At 50.9% G+C, this 20,155-nt stretch overlaps 1 protein-coding gene across 3 annotated transcripts in view; it reads left to right on the plus strand.

Annotated features, from left to right (window-relative positions):
- The first annotated feature begins 3,555 nt into the window (after window positions 1-3,555).
- Window positions 3,556-20,155, plus strand: part of EIF2AK1 (eukaryotic translation initiation factor 2 alpha kinase 1) — a 30,663-nt gene continuing 14,063 nt past the window's right edge. Inside the window, exons 1-9 of one of the 3 annotated variants that reach the window (XM_040990001.1) lie at window positions 3,556-3,725; window positions 9,700-9,858; window positions 11,255-11,388; window positions 12,291-12,328; window positions 13,254-13,353; window positions 13,926-14,006; window positions 15,022-15,131; window positions 15,831-15,884; window positions 19,860-20,145. In XM_040990001.1, coding sequence (XP_040845935.1) covers window positions 3,605-3,725; window positions 9,700-9,858; window positions 11,255-11,388; window positions 12,291-12,328; window positions 13,254-13,353; window positions 13,926-14,006; window positions 15,022-15,131; window positions 15,831-15,884; window positions 19,860-20,145 — 1,083 coding nt within the window. In that variant the 5' untranslated portion in view covers window positions 3,556-3,604. Of the gene's footprint in view, window positions 3,726-9,699; window positions 9,859-11,254; window positions 11,389-12,290; window positions 12,329-13,253; window positions 13,354-13,925; window positions 14,007-15,021; window positions 15,132-15,823; window positions 15,885-19,859; window positions 20,146-20,155 lie in introns of all 3 variants that reach the window. The other 2 variants (XM_040989999.1, XM_040990000.1) reach the window with 2 other exon arrangements.

The following is a 20,155-nucleotide window of genomic DNA, read 5'->3' on the forward strand; positions in this document are numbered from 1 at the left end:
GCTCCCCACTCACCTTGCTGCTGAGCTTTGTCAATGCTAGTCCTCTGCCATGATTTTGCCTGCACCCCCTGGTGAGTGTGCGCCTTTTGTTTAAAGCACACCCTGCTTCCTGGCTTCTTGGCTCACCTTTATCCATGTCTGTCGACTTTCTGGAGTGCAGACAGGAAGCTGGGCCAAGTCTGGCCGAGCGCTCCCCTGCAGCAGCAGTGACTCAGGCGTGAGAGTCACGGGTTGCTGACTCCTCGGCGCATTCGCGGTAAGCTGGCACGCAGAGCGGTGCTGTGGTACGTGATGTACGTGTTCCTGGCATGGCCAACAACGCCTACCGTATTCTCCGTGAAGATAGGTCAGGCTGATCAAAACTCCCCTGGTGGGGGTTGTAGGGGAAGAGTTATGTGATCAGACATTGGGGTAACCAAAGAGGAGGGACGGGGCATCCTGGTTGAAGGTGGCTTGCCAAAGCTCCTGCCGCAGCTGGACAAGTAGACAACGCAGAGACAAACATGCGAAGCCCCGGATCGAAGTCTAGCCCAACTCGTGCTAGGTCGGGGATGAACTGTGCAAGCAATTTGACTCTGTTCAACGTCACTGAGTTGTTCTCTGGCCTCTTTTTTGTTTAGAGATTTATTTTGACTTTTATTGCAAAGTCAGGTATACAGAGAGGAGGAAAGACAGAGAGGAATATCTTCCATCTATGATTCACTCCCCAAGCGACCGCAGTGTCTGGTACTGTGACGATCCGAAGCCAGGAGCCAGGAACTTCTTTCAGGTCTCCCACGTGGGTGCAGGGTCCCAAGGCTTTGGGTCGTCCTCGACTGTTTTCCCAGGCCACAGGCAGGGAGCTGGATGGGAAGTGGAGCTGCTGGGATTAGAACCCGTACCCATATGTGATCTCAGCATGCAAGGTAAGCCCTTTAGCTACTAGGCTACCACACCAGGCCCTAATAGATAAAATAAATGTTTAAAACAAGAGGCTAGAGTGCCTTGTCGTCAGATAGAAGATCTTCCTCTCTCTCTTTCCTCTTTTGTGTAGATCTCACTTTGCAATAAAATAAATAAACCTTAAAAAAGGATTTATTTTATTTATTTGAAAGACAGCGTTCCAGCGAGAGAAGAAGAGTTACAATGAGAGAGCTCCACCCACTTGTTTGCTTTCCAAATGGCCACACAAGCTTTGCTGAGCTCCTCTGATGTCAGGATCCAGGAGCTTCTTCTGGGTCTCCCACGGGCGTACAAGCACTTGCTCCACCGTTCACTGCTTTCCCAGCCACATCAGAGGAGCTGCATTGGAAGTGGAGTGGCCAGGGCTCCAAGCAGCACTGTAGGAAGTGTCGGTGTGGCAGACAGCGGCCTTACCTGCTATGCCACAATGTTGATTTGCTTCTTTCCTATGATAACGAACTCCCAAGAATCCTTAATTTTGCAGAAACAATATATTTTTTTAAAGACTTTCTTTGTTTTGTTTTTATTTGAAAAGCGGAGTATTAGAGAGAGAAAGAGGGAGGGTGGAGCAGAGAGAGGTCTTGCCTCTGCTGGTTCATGCTCCAAATGGCTGGCATCACCGCAAGGCAGGAGCCAGGAACCTCTTCCAGGTCTCGTAGGCGGCACAGATACGCACAGACTGGACCATCCTCTGCTCCTTTCCCCAGCTCGTCAGCAGGTGTCTGCTCGGGAAGCAGAGCAGCCAGGACTAGAACTGGCACTCATATGGGATGCCAGCGCCGCAGGGAGCAGTTTCTGGAACTGCACTGCAGTGAGTCTTAGAAACAAGGTTTCAAGGGCCCGGCGCGGTGGCGCAAGTGGTTAAAGGTCCTCCCCTTGCACGCCCGGGATCCCATATGGGCGCCGGTTCTAATCCCAGCAGCCCTGCTTCCCTTCCAGCTCCCTGCCTGTGGCCTGGGAGAGCAGTCGAGGACGGCCCAAAGCTTTGGCACCCTGCACCTGCGTGGGAGACCTGGAAGAGGCTCCTGGCTTCGGATCAGCATAGTATCGGCCGTTGTGCTCACTTGGGGAGTGAATCATCGGACGGAAGATCTTCCTCTCTGTATATCTGCCTTTCCAAAAAAAAAATAATAATAATAATAATAAAAATAAATCTTAAGAAAAAAAAACACATGGTTTCAAAATGGTACTCCCTTGTTCAAGCTGGTTTTCCTGTTGGGTTGGTCAGCTGTGGCTCCTTGGGGCTAGCTGTGTTTGTCGTGTTTCTGTACCGTACTGGGGAATGGGTTCACGGGCAGCCCTGGTCCGTTCTGGAGAGGATAAAGATGGAGCCCCAGGTTTTAGGCCTTGGCAAGTGAGCGATTGTTCGTCATGTTTATGAATGGACAAAGACAATTGAAAACAAGTTTAGCAAAGACCGACAGCACGCTTGGAGTTGAGATGTCTTTGAGTCAATCAAGAGAAGAAGTTTGTGTCATAATTGTGCATTTGTGAACTCTCAGACTATAGTTTTTTATTTCAAGGATTTATTTTATTAAGATTTAGTTATTTTTATTGCAAAGTCAGATATACAGAGAGGAGGAGAGACAGAGAGGAAGATCTTCCGTCCGATGATTCACTCGCCAAGTGAGCACAACGGCCAGTGCTGTGCTCCAATCTGAAGCCAGGAGTCAGGAACTTCTTCCAAGTCTCCCATATGGATACAGGGTTCCAAGGCCTTGGACCGACCTCGACTGCTTTCCCAGGCCACAGGCAGGGAGCTGGATGGGAAGTGGAGCAGCCGGGACACAAACTGGCGCCCATGTGGGATCCCAGCGGTGCGTTCAAGGCGAGGACCTTAGCGGCTAGGCTACCACCCCGCCGGGCCAAGGATTTATTTATTTTTATTGGAAAGGTAGATTTACAGAGAGAAGGAAAGGTAAATAAAGATCCGCCATCCACTGGTTCACTCCCCAAATGGCTGCAGTGGTCAGGCTGTATGTGAGTCAGGCCACAAGCCTCCCACTTGAGTAACAGGGGCCCAAAGAGCCAGCATCTGCTCTCACCGGGTGCAGCAGCAGGTAGCTGGATCCCAGCAGAGCAGCCAGGACTTGAAGCAGCAGTTGCGCACAGGATGCCATGTTCAAATCTCCTGGGAGGGGGTTTGGCACAATGGTGTAGTAATTAAAAGAGATTCTCCCCTCCCCCCCTTCGTTTGAGTGCTTTCTTTTGGATATTCTCCCCTTGATAGGTCAAAAGAGAATGTCTTTTTACAACTTTTCATTGGGAGATCTTACTCTATAAATATATTTAGCAGAATGAACTATTTAATTTTTATTTATTATTTATTTTGATTTTATTTTATTTGGGATTTCCCGCCCCCTAAACTCCCACTCCCCCACGTTGATGATTTTAAAGATCCATTTAATTATACTGTCTTCTTGTGGTGGTGGTATAACCAGTGACGCAATTTTACAAGAATTTGCATTTCACTGTCTGTGTTTGAAAGGGAGTTGCGAGACCTTGGGGGTGGGGGTGGGGCTTGCGGCAGGTCCCGCCCCCGTGACCTGCGGGTTCAAGTAGCAGTCGGGGAGGTGGAGCTTCCGCCCCGAGCGTCGCGACTTCCGCGTGTGTCTGCGTTCCTGGCGGTGTTGCCGGGGCGAACCCCGGCGTGTGGCCGGCGATGCTGGGGGGCAGCGGGGGCCCGCCCGGCCAGCTCGAGGCTGGGCAGGACGAGCACGGGGCGGGGGCCTCGCCGCCCGCCATCGACTTCCCCGCCGAAGGCTCGGACCCCAAGTACGACGGTGAGGAGCCCGCGGGTCCCCTTCGCCCGGCACCTTGGGGTGCAGGGCGGCTTAGGGGGGTGCGGAGGCTGGCTGTCCCAGGGTGAGGTGAACACGGTGCCGGTGCGTTCTGTCGTGTTTCTGTATTGTTATTATTTATTTCCTCGTGGGCCCACGCCTCCGGGCAGCCTGCTGTTTCCCCTCGCACCCTTAGCATGGGGTCCTGCAGCGGTCGGTTAGGGTTGAGATTTATGCTAAAATTAACGAGGCCTCCTTGCTGGGGAAGGTGAAAGCCGTGTGGTGGTCAGGCGGGGTGGACACCGTCACGTGGCTTTTCAAGCCTTTGGGTTAATGAAGGCAATTCCAAGTGGAGCCTTTAAGACCTTGGCTTTTAGCTGGCTGCTGAGTGTCCAGTATTTAGAACTATCAGTTGTGCCTAGTTTTGGGGATTGCCTGTTTCCAAAAGTAAGTTGGGGGAGATCAACAGTCAAGATCCCGTGGGTGAATGCCGTGGGAGATCGGGTGATAACACTATGGCCGCGATGATTGGGCTGGAAAAGGGTTTGTTTTTTTCCAGTGCAATGAAGCAATGGGGCTGTTTTCTCTGTTTTGTGTCCCCTGAGCAGACTGGGGCAGGTGATTTGGCATGTTTTTGTTTTGTAATTTTTCCCACCTGTGGCAGAAAGTGGCGTAGTGGAGTGACTGGGAGAGGGTTGTGTCACCAGAGCTCGTCCCAGCTGTAAACACACCAGAGCTGGGCCTATGATAAGGGCAGCTGCCCTCTGAAGATTATTCTGGAAGGGAGTGAACCGAGTTAGAGCATTCACAGCTTTCCCCTCCCCTTAGCTGATAGTGACCTTGGGCTCCTGGGCCGTCCACGACATGCCCCAACTGCCCACTGCTGGGCGCCCAGTTCCTTTCCACCAGTAAAGAAGTGCTGGTCAGCCCTCTCCCAGGACACTGTTAGGTTGTCCCCTGGCTGTCTGTACCCTGCCTTCCTGCTGCGCAGGAGTCTAGAGCATTCAGATCGGATCTGTTCCTTTGTTTTTTGTAACATTGATTTCCATCGCTGGTTTGCTTCCCAGATGTCTCCATGACCAGAGCTGGGCCAGGCTGCAGCCATGAGTCTGGAGTGGGGAGCATCTTCTGGGTCTCCCACACAGGTGCAGGGCCCCAAAGCTTTGGGCCATCCTCGACTGCTTTCTCAGGCCACAGGCAGGGAGCTGGATGGGAAGTGGAGCTGCCGGGATTAGAACCGGCGGCCATGTGCAGTACTGGCGCTTTCAGGGTGAGGATTAACCTTTCGAGCCATCCTGCTGGACCCAATTTAAGAAATTTAAGAAATAATGAACAAGATAATTCTGAAACCATAAACTCATCCCCAAGTTTCTCTAGTTTACGTTTTAAATCAGTGGGAGATCTTACGTTTGATGATTTTGTTTGAAGCGATTTGGTCTGGCAAATGTCACGGACCGCGTTTTCCCACGGAGTACTGAGCTGCTGGTGGTGTGTCCGTGCCTCTGTGCAGTGTTGGTCCAGCTCCCGCTGAGGCATGCAGGGAGATGGAGGCTCAGGTGCTTGGGTTCTGTCACCTGCCTGGGAGACCAGGGAGGGGTTCTTGGCTCCGTGCTTTAGCCCCGCCCAGGCCTGGCTGTTGCTGGCCGTCTGAGGAGTGAAGCAATGGGTTTGTCTCCTTTCCTTCCTCAGTCATTCGGCCTTTATAAATAAAGTTTTAAAGGAAGTCATGAATGGATACCAGGTTTCCATTTGGTGGTATCCAGGTGTAAGAAAAGCTTCAGGAAATTGTTTTGAAAAACTTGAGGTTCTTAGGGAGAAATGGGGGGAGGTACGCAGGCAGTGGCCCCTCTTGTTAATTCAGTGTGAAAAATTTGACGTGCTCAGTGGCAAATAGTTGCTTTGAGAGCTACGGTGTGCCAGATTGTGTTGGTGTTGGGGGGCAGGCCAGCCATACAACATCCAGGGCAATGTCATTCACCTTGCTTACACTTCCTGTGGGTGTGGGACTGAAAACAGATGTGTAGTTAAGAGAGTTGGAGGGGGGCCAGCTGGAGAGGGCTTTTATCTGCTGGTTCACTCTCCAGTGATGCAGCGATGGGGCCAGGCTGAAGCCAGGAGCTTCTCCCAGGTCTCCTGTGCAGGGGCCCAAGTGCCTGGGCCATCCTCCGCCGTTTTCCCAGACATATTAGCAGGCAGTTGGATTAGAAGTGGAGCAGCTGGGTTTCAAACCTGCACCGTTGTGGAATGCCGGCACTGCAGGCATAGGCTAACCCACCAGATTACAGTGCTAGCCCCAGTGTTCTTAAAATTAACATGAAAAAATATTTGAAGACCAACATTCTATATAGTCATTTATTTAGTTTACTCTTTGTTGTTGAAAAAGTCGCTTTGGATCTTCATCATCAGTGTGTAGCCTGGTGGCTTGCATGCACTGGTGTCCGCATGGGCTCTGTTCATGTCCCAGCTGTCCCCTTCCCATCTGGCTCCCTGCTTTGGCCAGGGAAGAAGTAGGGGGCTGCCAGGGCCTTGGGACCATGTGCCTGTGTGGGAGACCCAGAAGAAGCTCCTGGCGCTTGGCTTCAGAACGGCTCAGCTCTGGCCGCTGCAGCTACTTTGGAAGTGAACCAACAGATGGTGGATCTTTCTGTCTGTTTCTCGTTCTCTCTGTAGATATCCTTCCCAGTAAAACAAACACATACTCAAAAACAGTCCTGCTTGCTTAAAAAAAAAGATAATGAGTTAGACGTTTACCCCCCAGAAATCTTTCTCAGTATCTGGTTATTAGAATAAATTTGAAGAAGTGAGATTATTTGGTCAAAGAAATGTTTTCTTTTTCGAGCCCAGCACGGTGGCGTAGTGATTAAAGTCCTCGCCTTGCATGCCCAGGATCCCGTCTGGGCGCCGGTTCTAATCCCAGCAGCCCCGCTTCCCATCCAGCTCCCTGCCTGTGGCCTGCAAAAGCAGTCGAGGACGGCCCAAAGCCTTGGGACCCTGCACCGGGTGAGAGACCTGGAGGAGGCTCCTGGCTCTGGATTAGCGCAGCACCAGCCGTTGTGGTCACTTGGAGAGTGAACCGTTAGACTGAAGATCTTCCTCTCTGTCTCTCCCTTCTGTATATATGCCTTTCCAATAAAAAAATTAATTAATTAATTAATTTAAAAAAAGATTTATTTAGTGGAGGAAAGAGATCTTCCATCCTCTGGTTCACTTTCCAAGTCTGGTCCAGGCCCAAGCCGGGAGCTCAGAGCTGCTGCAGCCCATGTGTGTGGCTGGCAGGGACCCAGGCGCTCGGCCGTCTCCCTCTGTCTGCCTTCCCAGGTGCGTTAGCAAGGAGGCGGAAACCAGCACTCTGACATGGGTCGCCATGTGGCCAGTGACGGCTGAATGTGCCAGACCACAATGCCGGCCCCCCTTTTGTGGTGGTTTTAATGCAGTTGGCTAAAACAATGACTGGAAAGTTTATGTTGTGTGTGCTTCCACGTTTGAACCTGGTCTGTCTCTCCTGCATTCGCTAGTTTACTGTTTTGTTTCTTTTATTATTATTTTATTTTTTATTGGGAAGTCAGTTACATAAGAGAGGAGAAGATCTTCCATCCATTGATTCACTTCCCAAGTGGCCATAACAGCCGGACCTCAGCCAGTCCGAAGCCAGGAGCTTCTTTCGGGTCTCCCATGCAGGTGCAGGGTCCCAAAGCTTTGGGCCATCTTTGACTGCTCTCCCAGGCCACAAGCAAGGAGCTAGATGGGACGTGGGGCCACCGGGATTAGAACTGGTGCCCATATGGGATCCTGGTGTGTAAGGCGAGGACTAGCCGCTAGGTTACTGCACCGGGGCTGCATTTTTTTCTTTTAAAATAATGTTCACTCTAAAAAATTCTTTGAGAGGTACAGTTTACTGCCGGTTTACTCCCTAAATTGCATGTGTGTGGGAGATGGGGGGTGGAGGACTGGCTGAACCTGGCCTTGAGAATTCAGCCCAGAGTCCCCGGGTTCCTGGAATCCTGCGCTGCAGCCATCACCCAGGACTGCGCCCTGCCCTCCTCGCCGCCAGGCCGGAGCCTGCCGCCGCCTCACTGCTCTGCTTGGTTCTTCGGCGTGCTGGGGGATGTGCTGGGGTTGCCCTTCTGTTGGCTGTCATTTCTCAGGGCTGCACGGCAATGCTGTGTGTATGCTGCTTACTGCTTATTTCGGCTTCTAGTGTTGAGCTGAACTTCTTATGCACCAATGTCCAGTGGTGCTTTGTTTAATTTCTTTTTGCATTTCTAAGTAAAATTTCTGAGCCAGAGGTTTCCACGTTTAAGCTTTTTTTTTTTTTTTAAGATTTATTTCTTTTTATTGAAAAGCAGATTTACAGAGAGGGAGATACAGGGAGAAAGACCCATCTTCTGTCCTCTGGTTCACTCCCCAAGTGGCCACAACAGTTGAGGCAATCTGAGGCCAGGAGCCAGGAGGTTTTTCCGGGTCTCCCATGCAGTTGTGGAGTCCAAGGCTCTGGGCCATCCTTGACTGTTTTCCCAGGCCACAAGTAGGGAGCTGGATGGGAAGTGGGGCCACTGGGACACGAACCACTGTCCACTTGGGATCCTGGGGCATTCAAGGCAAGGATTTAGCCACTAGGCCATTGCACTAGGCCCTACATGTTTAAGTTCTACTGATGTGTTGCCAAAAGTGGAAAGCACATATTTGAAAATGTCTCCTTTCCTGTGCCTTTGACAATGGCCAGGTGTTCGGGGTTTTAGAGTCACCAACTGGATGCTGCTGTTGCAGTGCCACCTGAATGCTGGTGTCGTTGCTGGTTGGAGTGCCGGCTTTCATCCCAGAGTCGCCACTTTGTGTTTCTTTTAAGGTTTATTTTATTGGGGCTGCCAGTGTTAAACTGTAGCCTGTGATGCCTGCATACTCTCCCTGCATCTCTTCAAATCTTAGTGGTTTGGTTTCTGGTCCTGCTCCCTGCTGATGTGCCTGGGAAAGTAGTGGAAGATGGCCCAAGTGCTTGGGCCCCTGACACCCCTGTCAGAGACACAGATGGAGTTCCTGGCGTTTCGCTGCGATCTGGCCCAGCCCTGGTCATCTGGGGCATGACTGGGCATGTGGAGCTGGAGTGCATGGTCACTGGAGCTGGGCTGTGGTGCACAGGGTGAAGCCGCAGGCGTGATGCCAGCAGCCCACTCTGGAGCTTTGGTTTGGGTTGTAGCTGCCGTGTACCTGCTGGCAACGGAGGATGGCCTGAGTAAATCCCCAGGCTCTTGCCACCCACTTGAGAGCGCAGGAAGGTCCTGGACCAGTCCTGACTGTTGTAGCCATTTGGGGAGTGAATCAGCAGGCAGAAGATTCTCTCTCTCTCTCTCCTCTGTCGCTCAGCCGTCCCGTCCCTGTTGCTCCTTGCCCTCCTGCCCCTGGCCCTCCTGGCCGTCCTTCAGCTTTGAGAATTCAGTTCAGAACTCACTTCCAGAAAGTCTCTTTATCCTTCCTTCCTTTTTGAAAGATGTTTTTGTTTATTTGAAAGAGTTGAGGTGATAGGGCTCGGGGTGGGGGTGAGAAAAGAGAGCAAGATGCATCTTCCATCTGCAGATGGCTGTCTTTACCAGGTCTAGGCCAGGCTGAAGCCAGGAGCCAGGACCTCCTTCTGGGTCTCCCACATGGGAGGCAGGGGCTTGTTCTGTCTTCTGTTGTTTTCACAGGCCATTAGCAGGGAGCCGGATTGGAAGTGGAGCATCTGCAGCATGAACCAGCACCATATAGGATGCTGGGGTTACAGCTGGGGTTATGCTGGGGTTATGCTGGGGTTTGCTACCTCCCGTGCCATAGTGCTGGCCCCTATAAAGCTTTCCTTTAGTAATCCAATGGCGCAATCCACTGTCCCCTCATTTCATTATATTGGGGTGCTTTGTCGCCTACCGGGTGAAATGCATGCACCGTTGTTTCACGTGAGATGTGTTTACCGTTGAATTAAAACGTTTCCTTCTTCCATATTTAGAATCGGACGTTCCGGCAGAACTGCAGGTGCTGAAGGAGCCGCTGCAGCAGCCCACCTTCCCCTTTGCCGTGGCCAACCAGCTGCTGCTTGTGTCCTTGCTGGAGCACCTGAGTCACGTGCACGAGCCCAACCCGCTGCGCTCCAGGCAGGTGTTTAAACGTAAGTCCCTCGGGTGGATGCTCGCGCGGCCGATGTCAGTGCCAGCATGGCCAGTGCGGCCGGTGTCAGTGCCATCGCGGCCAGTGTCGGTGCCAGCATGGGTGGTGTCAATGCCAGCACGGGCGGTGTCAGTGCCAGCGTCTGAAAGCAGCTGGTACCCCAAAATGGGGCATGTCTGGGTCATTCATTTCTTATGAGGCTGATCCCTGGGGTCCCCCCATGAATATTGTGTGATTGAATAAGAAGACGGCCCTTTCTCATTGGTATCCTGGTAACTCGTTTTTGACTTAAACCCTTCCTGTGGCCTTCAGTGAACGACGCTGGAAGCCTTTGTGGAGGAGGCACTTGCTGTGTCGAAGGAAGTGTTCTGTCGGGCCTGTGGTGTACGTGGGGCGTTCCCTGCATGCCGGAGCACTGGGACCTGGGATTCCTGTGTTAGCTCCTGCTATGGAAAAGTAGTTGCTTTATAAAGATTTGTGTGTTTTTATTGGAAAGGCAGAGTTAGAAAGAAAGATCTTGCATGTGCTGATTTGCTCCCCACATGCCCACACTGAGTCGATCTGGAGCCAGCAGCCAGGAGCTTCAAGCTTCCTCCAGGTCTCCTGTGTGGCTGCAGGATCCTAAGGCTTTGGGCCATCCCCCTCTGCTTTCCCAGGACATATAGAAAACAGATGGGAGTGGAGCATCCAGGACACAAACTGGCACCATATGGGATCCCGGCACTTGAAGGGGAGGGATTAGCCAATTGAGCCACAGAGCACTGGGGCTTCTTGCTTAGTTTTTTTTTTTTTAAAGATTTATTTACTTATTGGAAAGGCAGATATACAGAGAGGAGGAGAGACAGAGAGGAAGATCTTCCATCTGATGATTCACTCCCCAAATGAGTGCAATGGCCGGTACTATGCTGATCCGAAGCCAGGAGCCAGGAACTTCCTCCGGGTATACCACAAGGGTGCAGGGTCACAAAGCTTTGGGCCGTCCTCAACTGCCTTCCCAGGCCTCAAGCAGGGAGCTGGATGGGAAGTGGGGCTGCTGGGATTAGAACTGGCGCCCATATGGGATCCCGGCGCATTCAAGGCGAGGACCTTAGCTGCTAGGCCACCGTGCTGGGCCCCTCTCTGTAACTCTTAAAAATAAATAAGTGAATCCTTTACAGAAACAAAAATGGAGCCTAGCATTTGCTGACCAGGAGTGGTGAACAAGTGACGGTCCAGTGTGAGGTGGTCACAGCTCTGCTCCTGGTTGGAAGGGCTATCGTTGCTCCTTCTGCACACCCTGTGGTGGTCTCCCAGGCACTCACACCCAGCTGTTGTGTTGCGCTGTCCTCAGCGGGGTGCCCCCGGGGCTGCCTTGCCGTGGGGGACCTGTCTCATGGAGGTCCCCCCTCTTCCTGCAGTGCTCTGTCAGACCTTCATCAAGATGGGGCTCCTCTCCTCCTTCACCTGCAGCGATGAGTTCAGCTCCCTGCGGCTGCACCACAACAGAGCCATCACGCATCTCATGCGGTCCGCCCGAGAGACGGTCCGCCAGGTGAGCCCGGAAAACGCCCGGGGCATGCACGACCAGTGTCTGTGCTCTCCCAGGGGACTGCGTTTTAGAAAGCGATATGAAACCTTAAACATGCAAGGATTTGTTGAATGGTGGCTTGTGTGTCTTAGTCCCGTCTGTGGGTGCAGGGTAAAACCGCAGGTGGACTGGACCAAGACCCTGTCCCCTGGAGCATGGGTCCTGATGAGGGGCAGTAATCAGTCGATAGAATATGCAGGAGGCGCTAGGTGGCGGTACTAGAAAGCGGTGAGTCGATGGGGGCAGTGTGCTTTGCACTTGGGTGGTCAGTGGGGTGTTCCTTGAGACAGTGTCGTTGAAGTTGAGGGACTGAGCTGGGCAGAGCCCAGGTGGACAGAACGTTCTGGGCCAAGGAGCGGTGATTGCTGGGGCTCTGTGGTGGGTCTGGTGACAGGGTGCTGTACGGGTGGGGAGCTGTGGGCAGCCATGGGCTAGAACAGGTGAGGGGACAGGCAGAATGTCCTTGTTTTCACTCAACAAGATGGGAAGCATTGTGGAATTCTAAGCCAAGGAGTGGCGTGGTGACAGATTGTCACGGGGTCGTACTGTTTGCTGTGTAGAGAACAGATCTGAAGCAGCCGGAGGCAGGTGCGTCATGCAGGCACGGGGAGCCCAGGCTCCTGGGATGGGCTAGGAGCCTGGGGCCAGGGTCAGCTTCCTACTAGAAGGTGTGTTGTTTACTCATGAGCTCCTTGGTTAATAAGTTCTCAGCTGTGAAACATTTTCGACTGTAACCTCTGAAGTAATGTTGGGCAAAACATTTTTAAAAAGTTGCCTGAGCATTTGGGACTAAAGCGTTAGCAAATTTTGATAGTTTTTTTTTTATTCCAAAATAGCTTTTAACATAAGTGACCTTTTGGTTTTAGGATCCCTGTGCTGATAATTCTCATATTCAGAAAATCAGGTAAGCATTAAACGTTTATTGATTATGCAAAGCCTACTGTTCCAAAACGAATCAAAGTCAGGATGGACAGAATAGTAGTTTTAATTTGGGGTTAAAAAGTAATTGCTCGGGCAGCTTAAGAGAATTTACGGGGAGTGATGGAGAGGGGAAGGACGCAATGCTCAATTGTGTTCTTAAGTTGTATGTATAAAGTACATGATATTTGTTCCCATATTCTATAAATTGAATCTTTTTGAAATTGCAGTTTTGTCCTCAACAGTCGTTCCAAGGTTTGACTTCCTTCATCCCCTCCTCTTCGGTCCTCAGCCCCTTCATCGTCATTAATGAATTGAATCAGTTTAATTTATTGCTGTTTAGTTCTGGTTTAAGGCTGCCTGATTTGCATAAAATTGAAGTGGATGTGTCCCTGGGCTCAGCTGGACCGCTCAGCCTGTTCCTTCATTGCTCTCTCTGAGATGCTGGTGTCCTCAGCGGCGTGCCGCCTGCTGCCGGGCCCGGAGCTCTCTCTCTGAGATGCTGGTGTGCCGCCTGCTGCCGGGCCCGGAGCTCTCTCTCTGAGATGCTGGTGTCCTCAGCGGAGTGCCGCCTGCTGCCGGGGCCGGAGCTCTCTCTCTGAGATGCTGGTGTCCTCAGCGGAGTGCCGCCTGCTGCCGGGGCCGGAGCTCTCTCTCTGAGATGCTGGTGTCCTCAGTGGCGTGCCGCCTGCTGCCGGGGCCGGAGCTCGGCAGAGACGCCACGCTTGTTCTGCTCGTATTTTCTGTTTGCTTAGCGTTTCCTTCATAGAGAGGGGAAAAAATCTCGTTTTAGCTCCTTCTTTCCGAATTATCAAAATTTAGTGGTACCAGGTGTCGGCAAATTAGTGAAGCTGAGCTATTTTTTATTGCTCTGTGCCTTAACGTCGATGAGCTGTCTGTCTCCCTTTCAGACCGAGAAACGTGGCCTTCGAAGCGCAAACCTCGCGCTACCTGAACGAGTTTGAAGAGCTGTCCATCCTGGGCAAAGGTGGCTATGGCAGAGTGTACAAGGTGCTTCTCTCCTCCGCTCTGAGACCGCTCGCTTCCTTCCTTTATTAACAAAGTGCTCAAAAGACAATTCCCATTAAGCGGGTACATCTACTTTTCATGAAAATATGCTGTTAACAGGAAATTAACACTTGCTAATTTTTTTCTAGTCACATTTCTTGGGAACTTTTGGCATTCTTTTCCCTCGTGGCCCTGGGCTTTGTCCTTTGGGCAGAGTTTGGAAAGCCCCTTTTAGGGCAGAGAGGGCCACTCTGCCTGTGGCTGTGGGGCAGATCCCCTGCCTGCGGCTGGGGTGGGGGGGCAGACCCCCTGCCTGCGGCTGGGGTGGGGGGGCAGACCCCCTGCCTGCGGCTGGGGTGGGGGGCAGATCCCCTGCCTGTGGCGGGGTGGGGGGGCAGATCTCCTGCCTGCGGTGGGGTGGGGGGCAGACCCCCGCCTGCGGCTCGGGGAGCAGACCCCTCCTCGGCCTAGTTTTATCTTGCTCAGTAGATCTCTTGCACCCAGGTTCCAGGAGCTACTTTATCCAGTCGGCAAGTAACGGTATGATGGGTTTTATCTTCCCTTCTGCTTTTCAGGTCAGAAATAAATTAGATGGTCAATACTATGCAATTAAAAAAATCCTGATTAAAGGCGCAACTAAAACAGACTGCATGAAGGTATGATGTTTACAAGTTACTTATTTTTTAAAAATATGGTACATTTTTTTTCCTTACTTTCTTCCTTTTCTAGAGATTTATCTTCTTTTTATTGGAAAGTCAGATCTACAGAGAGAGGGAGATACAGATTTCCTGTCCGCTGCTTTCACGCTCCAAGTGGCCGCAACGGCCAAAGTTGAGCCAATTTGAAGCTAGGAGCCAGAAGCCTTCTCCGGGTCTCCTACCTGAGTGCAGGGTCCTGAGGACTTGGGCCGTCCTCTACTGCTTTCCCAGGCCTCAATCAGGGAGGCTAGATGGGAAGTGGAGCAGCCGGGACGTGAACAGGTGCCTATATGGGATCCTGGTGCATGCAAGGCGAGGATTTAGCCACTAGGCCATTGCGCTGAGCCCCAAATTATCATTTTTATGTCCCTGTGCACTTGTTTAGAAGAATGATATTCATTTGCGTGTTGCTGATTTGGCAGTGTATTATTGGCATTGCCTGATAATGGCCACCTGTGTACCATGTCACACTAAAGCACAGTAAATATCAGAACCAAGCTGATTGGGGTAATTTGTTTGAAGGTTAGGTTGATTGTAGCTCAGGGTCTTTGCTGTGGAATTTAACTCCCGTATCCAGACTGCGTGCGGCTTGTTAAAGACTGTGAGCCCAGCTGAGGTCCTGGCGTTGCCCCAGTGTGCTCTGGTTCAGGGCTCAGCGGCCTTGTCTCTGAGTCACTCCGTCTCCTGCCCTGGAAACCGCAGTGACCGCAGTGGTCCGACTCACCGTTGGAGGACTCGTGTTGGACGAGCTGAGTGGGGTGACCAGAACACAGTGTTGTGTAGCTGTCAGTCATGTAGTTGCTATAGCAACCGCCATTTGCCACTCACAGAAATATTCCCAGAGGTTTGAACAGTTTAGAGTCCTCCTGGAAAGTTGTTTCCACCCCCCCCCCCCCCCCTTTTTTTTTTTCCATTTTTGCTTGGGACAAAGGGTTGTCTTTGAAAGCCAGCACCCATGGCATTGCATTTTTAGGTGTTACGGGAAGTGAAGGTGCTGGCCGGTCTTCAGCATCCGAATATCGTGGGCTATCACACGGCATGGATAGAGCACGTCCACGTTCAAGGTGAGCCTCGGATGGACAGGTTGAGCACCTGCTGTCCACCGAGACGAGGCTTCAGGAGTGTTTCCACTTTTGAACTTGTGGATTAGGGATGCTCACATCCCAAAATCCCACAGAGTCTGAAATCTGCAGTGTTTCTGGTTCCTGGCGTTTTGGGTAAATTTGGCCTGTGCTTATGTTTTTGTGCAAACCAAAAGCTGAGAATAGCTTTACATTTTTTACTTGTTTTTCATTTATTTTTTGCAGATTTGAAAGGCAGTTATTATATACAGATATCATCAGTTGATCGACCTTGTGGCCGCTGGTTCACTTCCCAGATGGCCGCAGTGACTTGCTCTGGACCAGGCTAAAGCCACGGGCCTAGATGTCCGTCCACCCATGTTGGTGGCAGAGCCCAAGCACTGGGACCATCTTCTGCTGGAACTCACCTAGAACTTACACGGAGTGCCAGTGTCTCAGCGGTGGCTTAACCCACTGCACCACAATGCCAGTTTGAAGATTTTTAAGGTTTAAGGAAGGCTGTGATGAGAAAGATCTGTCATCAGGTCTTGTGCAGAAAGCTGGTTGGCCCCCGAAGAATTGAACAGCTCTGTCTTGTGAGCTGTAGAGTGTGTTAGCCAGTTGCCGATTGCTTGTCTTGCCAGGCCATCATGACATTTGACTTGTGGTTCCGTGCTGCGTTCTTATGAGTGTCTTAGCTTTTCCCTTGCTTAGCAGGCAGAGTCCCTCTCGAGCTGCCTTCTCTGGAGGTGCTGTCCGACACCGAAGAGAACAGGTACGTGGGGGGGATCACCTGTGCGTAGGGGCCGTGGGCCTGTCACCGCCTGTCACCGCCTGTCACCGCCTGTCACCGCCTGTCACCACCTGTCACCGCCTGTCACCGCCTGTCACCACCTGTCACTGGGCTGTCACCGGCCTGTCACTGGGCTGTCACCGGCCTGTCACTGGCCCGTAACAGCGTGTCACCGGTGTGTTACCGGCCTGTCACTGGCCTGTCACCGGCCTGTCACTGGCCTGTCACTGGCCTGTCACCCGGCTATTACTGCCCTGTCACCGCCTGTCACTGGGCTGTCACCACCTGTCACCTGCCTGTCACTGGCCTGTACTGGCCTGTCACCTGCCTGTCACTGGCCTGTCACCCGGCTATCACTGCCCTGTCACCGCCTGTCACTGGGATGTCACCGGCCTGTCACCACCTGTCACTGGCCTGTACCGGCCTGTCACCGCCTGTCACTGGCCTGTCACTGCCTGTCACCGCCTGTCACTGGGATGTCACCGGCCTGTCACCACCTGTCACTGGCCTGTACCGGCCTGTCACCGCCTGTCACTGGCCTGTCACTGCCTGTCACCTGCCTGTCACTGGCCTGTCACTGGCCTGTCACTGCCTGTCACCGGCCTGTCACCGCCTGTCACTGGGCTATCACCGGCCTGTCACCACCTGTCACTGGGCTGTCACCGCCTGTCACTGCCTGTCACCGCCTGTCACCGCCTGTCACCGGCAGTGTGTTGCCTTGTCATCTGCTGCTGGCAGCTGGGGGAAATGTTTCCTACTTTTCTTTGCAGTGTTTTCTTTCCTGCTTGAAATTTGTTTGCTTTAAAATTTTTTTTTTTTAATTTTACTTCTGTTCATTATTATTATTGTTATTTTATGATATAGTTCTACAGGCCCTGGGATTTCCCTTATCCCCTCCCCCCACTGAGTTCCCCTGTATTATTGCTATAGTATAGTTCTTCATTAATAGTCAAATGTCCATCATCGTGGGCACGGACAATGGCAGCCAGTTCAGCAGCCTATTGTCAGGATACAGTTAATGGTTTCATTGAGAGTCCATCTTTGGTCTGGAGGTAGAGATGTGTACTGCATTGCATCCTCGGTCTGGATATGGTAGTTTCCATTACACAGTTACTATACATCCCTGTACATGAAAAGCCACAATACAAAATCAATAACAGGAAGAAAAAAAGAAATTAGAATCAGTAGCATGAAGTTAAATAACATGCTACTGAATGACTAATGTGTCATTGAAAACATGAAAATCAAGAACCTTCTTGAAAATTATGCTCGTATATGATCTATAAGTCAGTGGAGAAGTTAATGAGAAAATATTTTGAAGAGATAAAACTTGAAAAAAAAATCAAAATCCATGAGATACAGTTTCCGCTGATCTTTGTTGGTGAGATATGTCTTCTGTAGGCAACAAATAAATGGGTTCTGTTTTTTAATCTAGTCTATTAATCTTATGATGCTTGATTGATGAGTTTAAGCCATTTACATTCAGGGTTAATATGAATGGGTAGTAATTTGGTCCTGTTCTTTTAGCAGTGGGTTGTTCATTGGTTTAGTCTTTTGTTGTCATTTTACTGGGATGTTCTTCCTGTTTGCCTTTGGTTTTGGTAGGTGCTATTCCTCTTCTCTGTCAAGAGAACATCTTGAAGTATCATTTGTAGAGCAGGTTTGGAAGAGGCATATTATTTTAACTTTTCTTTACTCTGGAAGAATTTTATTTCATTTTCAAAGATGAAAGAAAGCTTTGCTGGGTACGTTGTCTTGGGCCAACAATTTTTTTCTTTTGGAATCTGGAATATGATGCTCCATTCTCTTCTTGCCTGTAGAGTTTCCTGTGAGAGATCTCCTGTGAGTTTAATTGGCATTCCTTTATATATCAGTTGATTTTTTTTCACATGCACATTTAAGGATCTTTTCCTTATGTTTGGTTGAAGAGAGCTTGATGATCATGTGTGGTGGGGAAGATTACATTTGGTTAAGCCTGTTGGGAGTTCTGTGCCCCTCCTGGATGTTGTTTTCCAAATTCTTTCTCTAGATTATAGAAATTTTCCCTTATTATTTCATTAAATACATTTTTAAACTCAGCTTTCTCTCTACATCTTCTGGGACTCCCATAACTCTTATATTTGGCTTCTTAATAGTGTCTTTCAGTTCTTGAATACTTTTTTTGGCCTGATCCAGCTCTGCTTCCAGCTTTCTGTTTGTTTGCTTCCCCCTGGTGACAGGAGATATCTTCCAATTCTGAGACTCTTTCTTCTGCCCCCTTCATTCTATTTTGGAGACTCTGCACTGTACTTTTAATTTGCTCCACTGTGTTCTTAATTTCTGATATATCAGCTTTCATTTGAATCATTTCCTGTGTGACATATTTCTTAAATTTCTTGAACTGTTTTTAAAGATTTATTTATTTATTTGAAAGGAAAAGTTCAGAAAGAAAGGGAGTTTCCATCTGCTGGTTCACTTCCCAAATGGCTGCAGTGGCCAGGACTGGGCTGATCTGAAACCTGGAGCTTCTTCAAGGTCCTCCTTGTGAATATAGAGGCCCAAGCATTTGGGTCATTCTCCACTATTTTCTAAGCAGGGCGCTGGATCAAAAGGGGAATAGCCAGGACTTGAACCAGTGCTCATATTGGATGTTGTTTCCAAAGGCAATGGCTTTAAGTTGTTATGACACTGCTTGTTTTAATAATACAACAATATTTACACTAATTTGCCAAAATTGCAATTTTATGCCTTCAGATTTCCTACTTTTACAAAAAGCTGTCTTTTCCTACTTCTTCTCCCCACCTTTTTTCCTTTTTTTTTCTAAATTTTTATTTTAGATGATGTTTACATGGCTGATTGGGGTGGGGAGGATCTAGGGTTAGGGAGAGGTGGGTCTGATCATTGTTTCCAAGCTTTCTATTTCTTCTTCTTGTTTCGGGGGCGGGGAGGGGAAGGTAAAGGGATAGGCCATTCCCAGCCTGCCAACCATCCCAGTACCCGAGGATGGGGCAAGGCCACCTGATGTCAACCCAGGGTCACAATGGCGCATGTTCTGAAGGTTCTGCCCAGCGGATGCAGTAGTTTGGAAATGCTGTCAGTGTCGCCCATCTGCAGGTCCCAATGAGCTGTCATGTCCTCCATGTGCACCATGGTCTGCCATCCAGCACTCCATCTTCAGCATTGGGGAGGACCAGTTCTAGGTGGGCTGAGTCAGGTGACCTGGGTCATGTGAGACACGCCCCCAACCCATGGGGCTCATGGACCTGGCCCCTACCACACAGGTGGGCTTGGGTGGACCAGGAGACCCAGGCCTCTCTGGGCCTCCTCACCTCTGGGGCTCACAGATCTAGCATCCACTGCACAGAAGGGCCCAAGGACCTGGACCAGGAAACCCAGGTCTCACTGGAACCTCCACCCCTGGGGCTCCTGGGCCTGACACTCACTATGTAGGTGGGCCGATGACCTGGGTGTGGCCACTGCCTCCCTGGGGTCTGCATGAGCAGGAAGCAGGGGGCAGGGTCCGGCTGGAGGTGCGACCCAGCACTCCAAGGCAAGACTCGGTGTCTCGCGCTTGGCCAGAAGTCTGCCACACTCTGGGCTATTTTCATTACGGGATGTTAGGTTAGTTTCCTGCTGTCAGAGCTCTCCTGTCAGTATCACAGATAAATGCCGCTGCGTGGGCAGATGGAATGCCGTGTGGACAGGTGGAATGCTGGTGTGGACAGATGGAATGCCAGTGTGGACCGATGGAATGCCGGTGTGGACAGATGGAATGCCGTGTGGACAGATGGAATGCCAGTGTGGACAGGTGGAATGCCGCGTGGACAGGTGGAATGTTGGTGTGGACAGATGGAATGCCGTGTGGACAGATGGAGTGCCGGTGTGGACAGGTGGAATGCCGTAGGCCTGAGGACAGCCGAATTGCTCTGGATTTGTTTTTTCTTAGTGTTGATTTTTGTCTTTCCTTACTCTCCCCAGAGCCAAATATGGCATTAAAAATGACGAAAGTGGCGGCTCATCGATTGTCTTCGCTGAGCTCACCCCAGGAAAAGAAAAGTCTGTTGGGGAACCTACCACCCAGAGTCAGAATAACAAGCTGGTGAGCTACAGCGCCGACCTCGCCATCAGGGAGACCAGTGGGTCTGAATCGTCCTCCGAGGGCCACGAAAGCGGCCCCGTTGAGCTTGGGCACGATTCAGAGCTGGAAGAGAATTTCACATCCACGGAGGAATCGTCTGAGGAAAACCTGTTGGGGCACATGGGGGTAGGTGACT

The sequence above is a fragment of the Ochotona curzoniae genome, unplaced genomic scaffold (genome assembly GCF_017591425.1).
Source record: "Ochotona curzoniae isolate NIBS_2020 unplaced genomic scaffold, NIBS_Ocur_1.0 contig_54, whole genome shotgun sequence".
NCBI lineage: Eukaryota > Metazoa > Chordata > Mammalia > Lagomorpha > Ochotonidae > Ochotona > Ochotona curzoniae.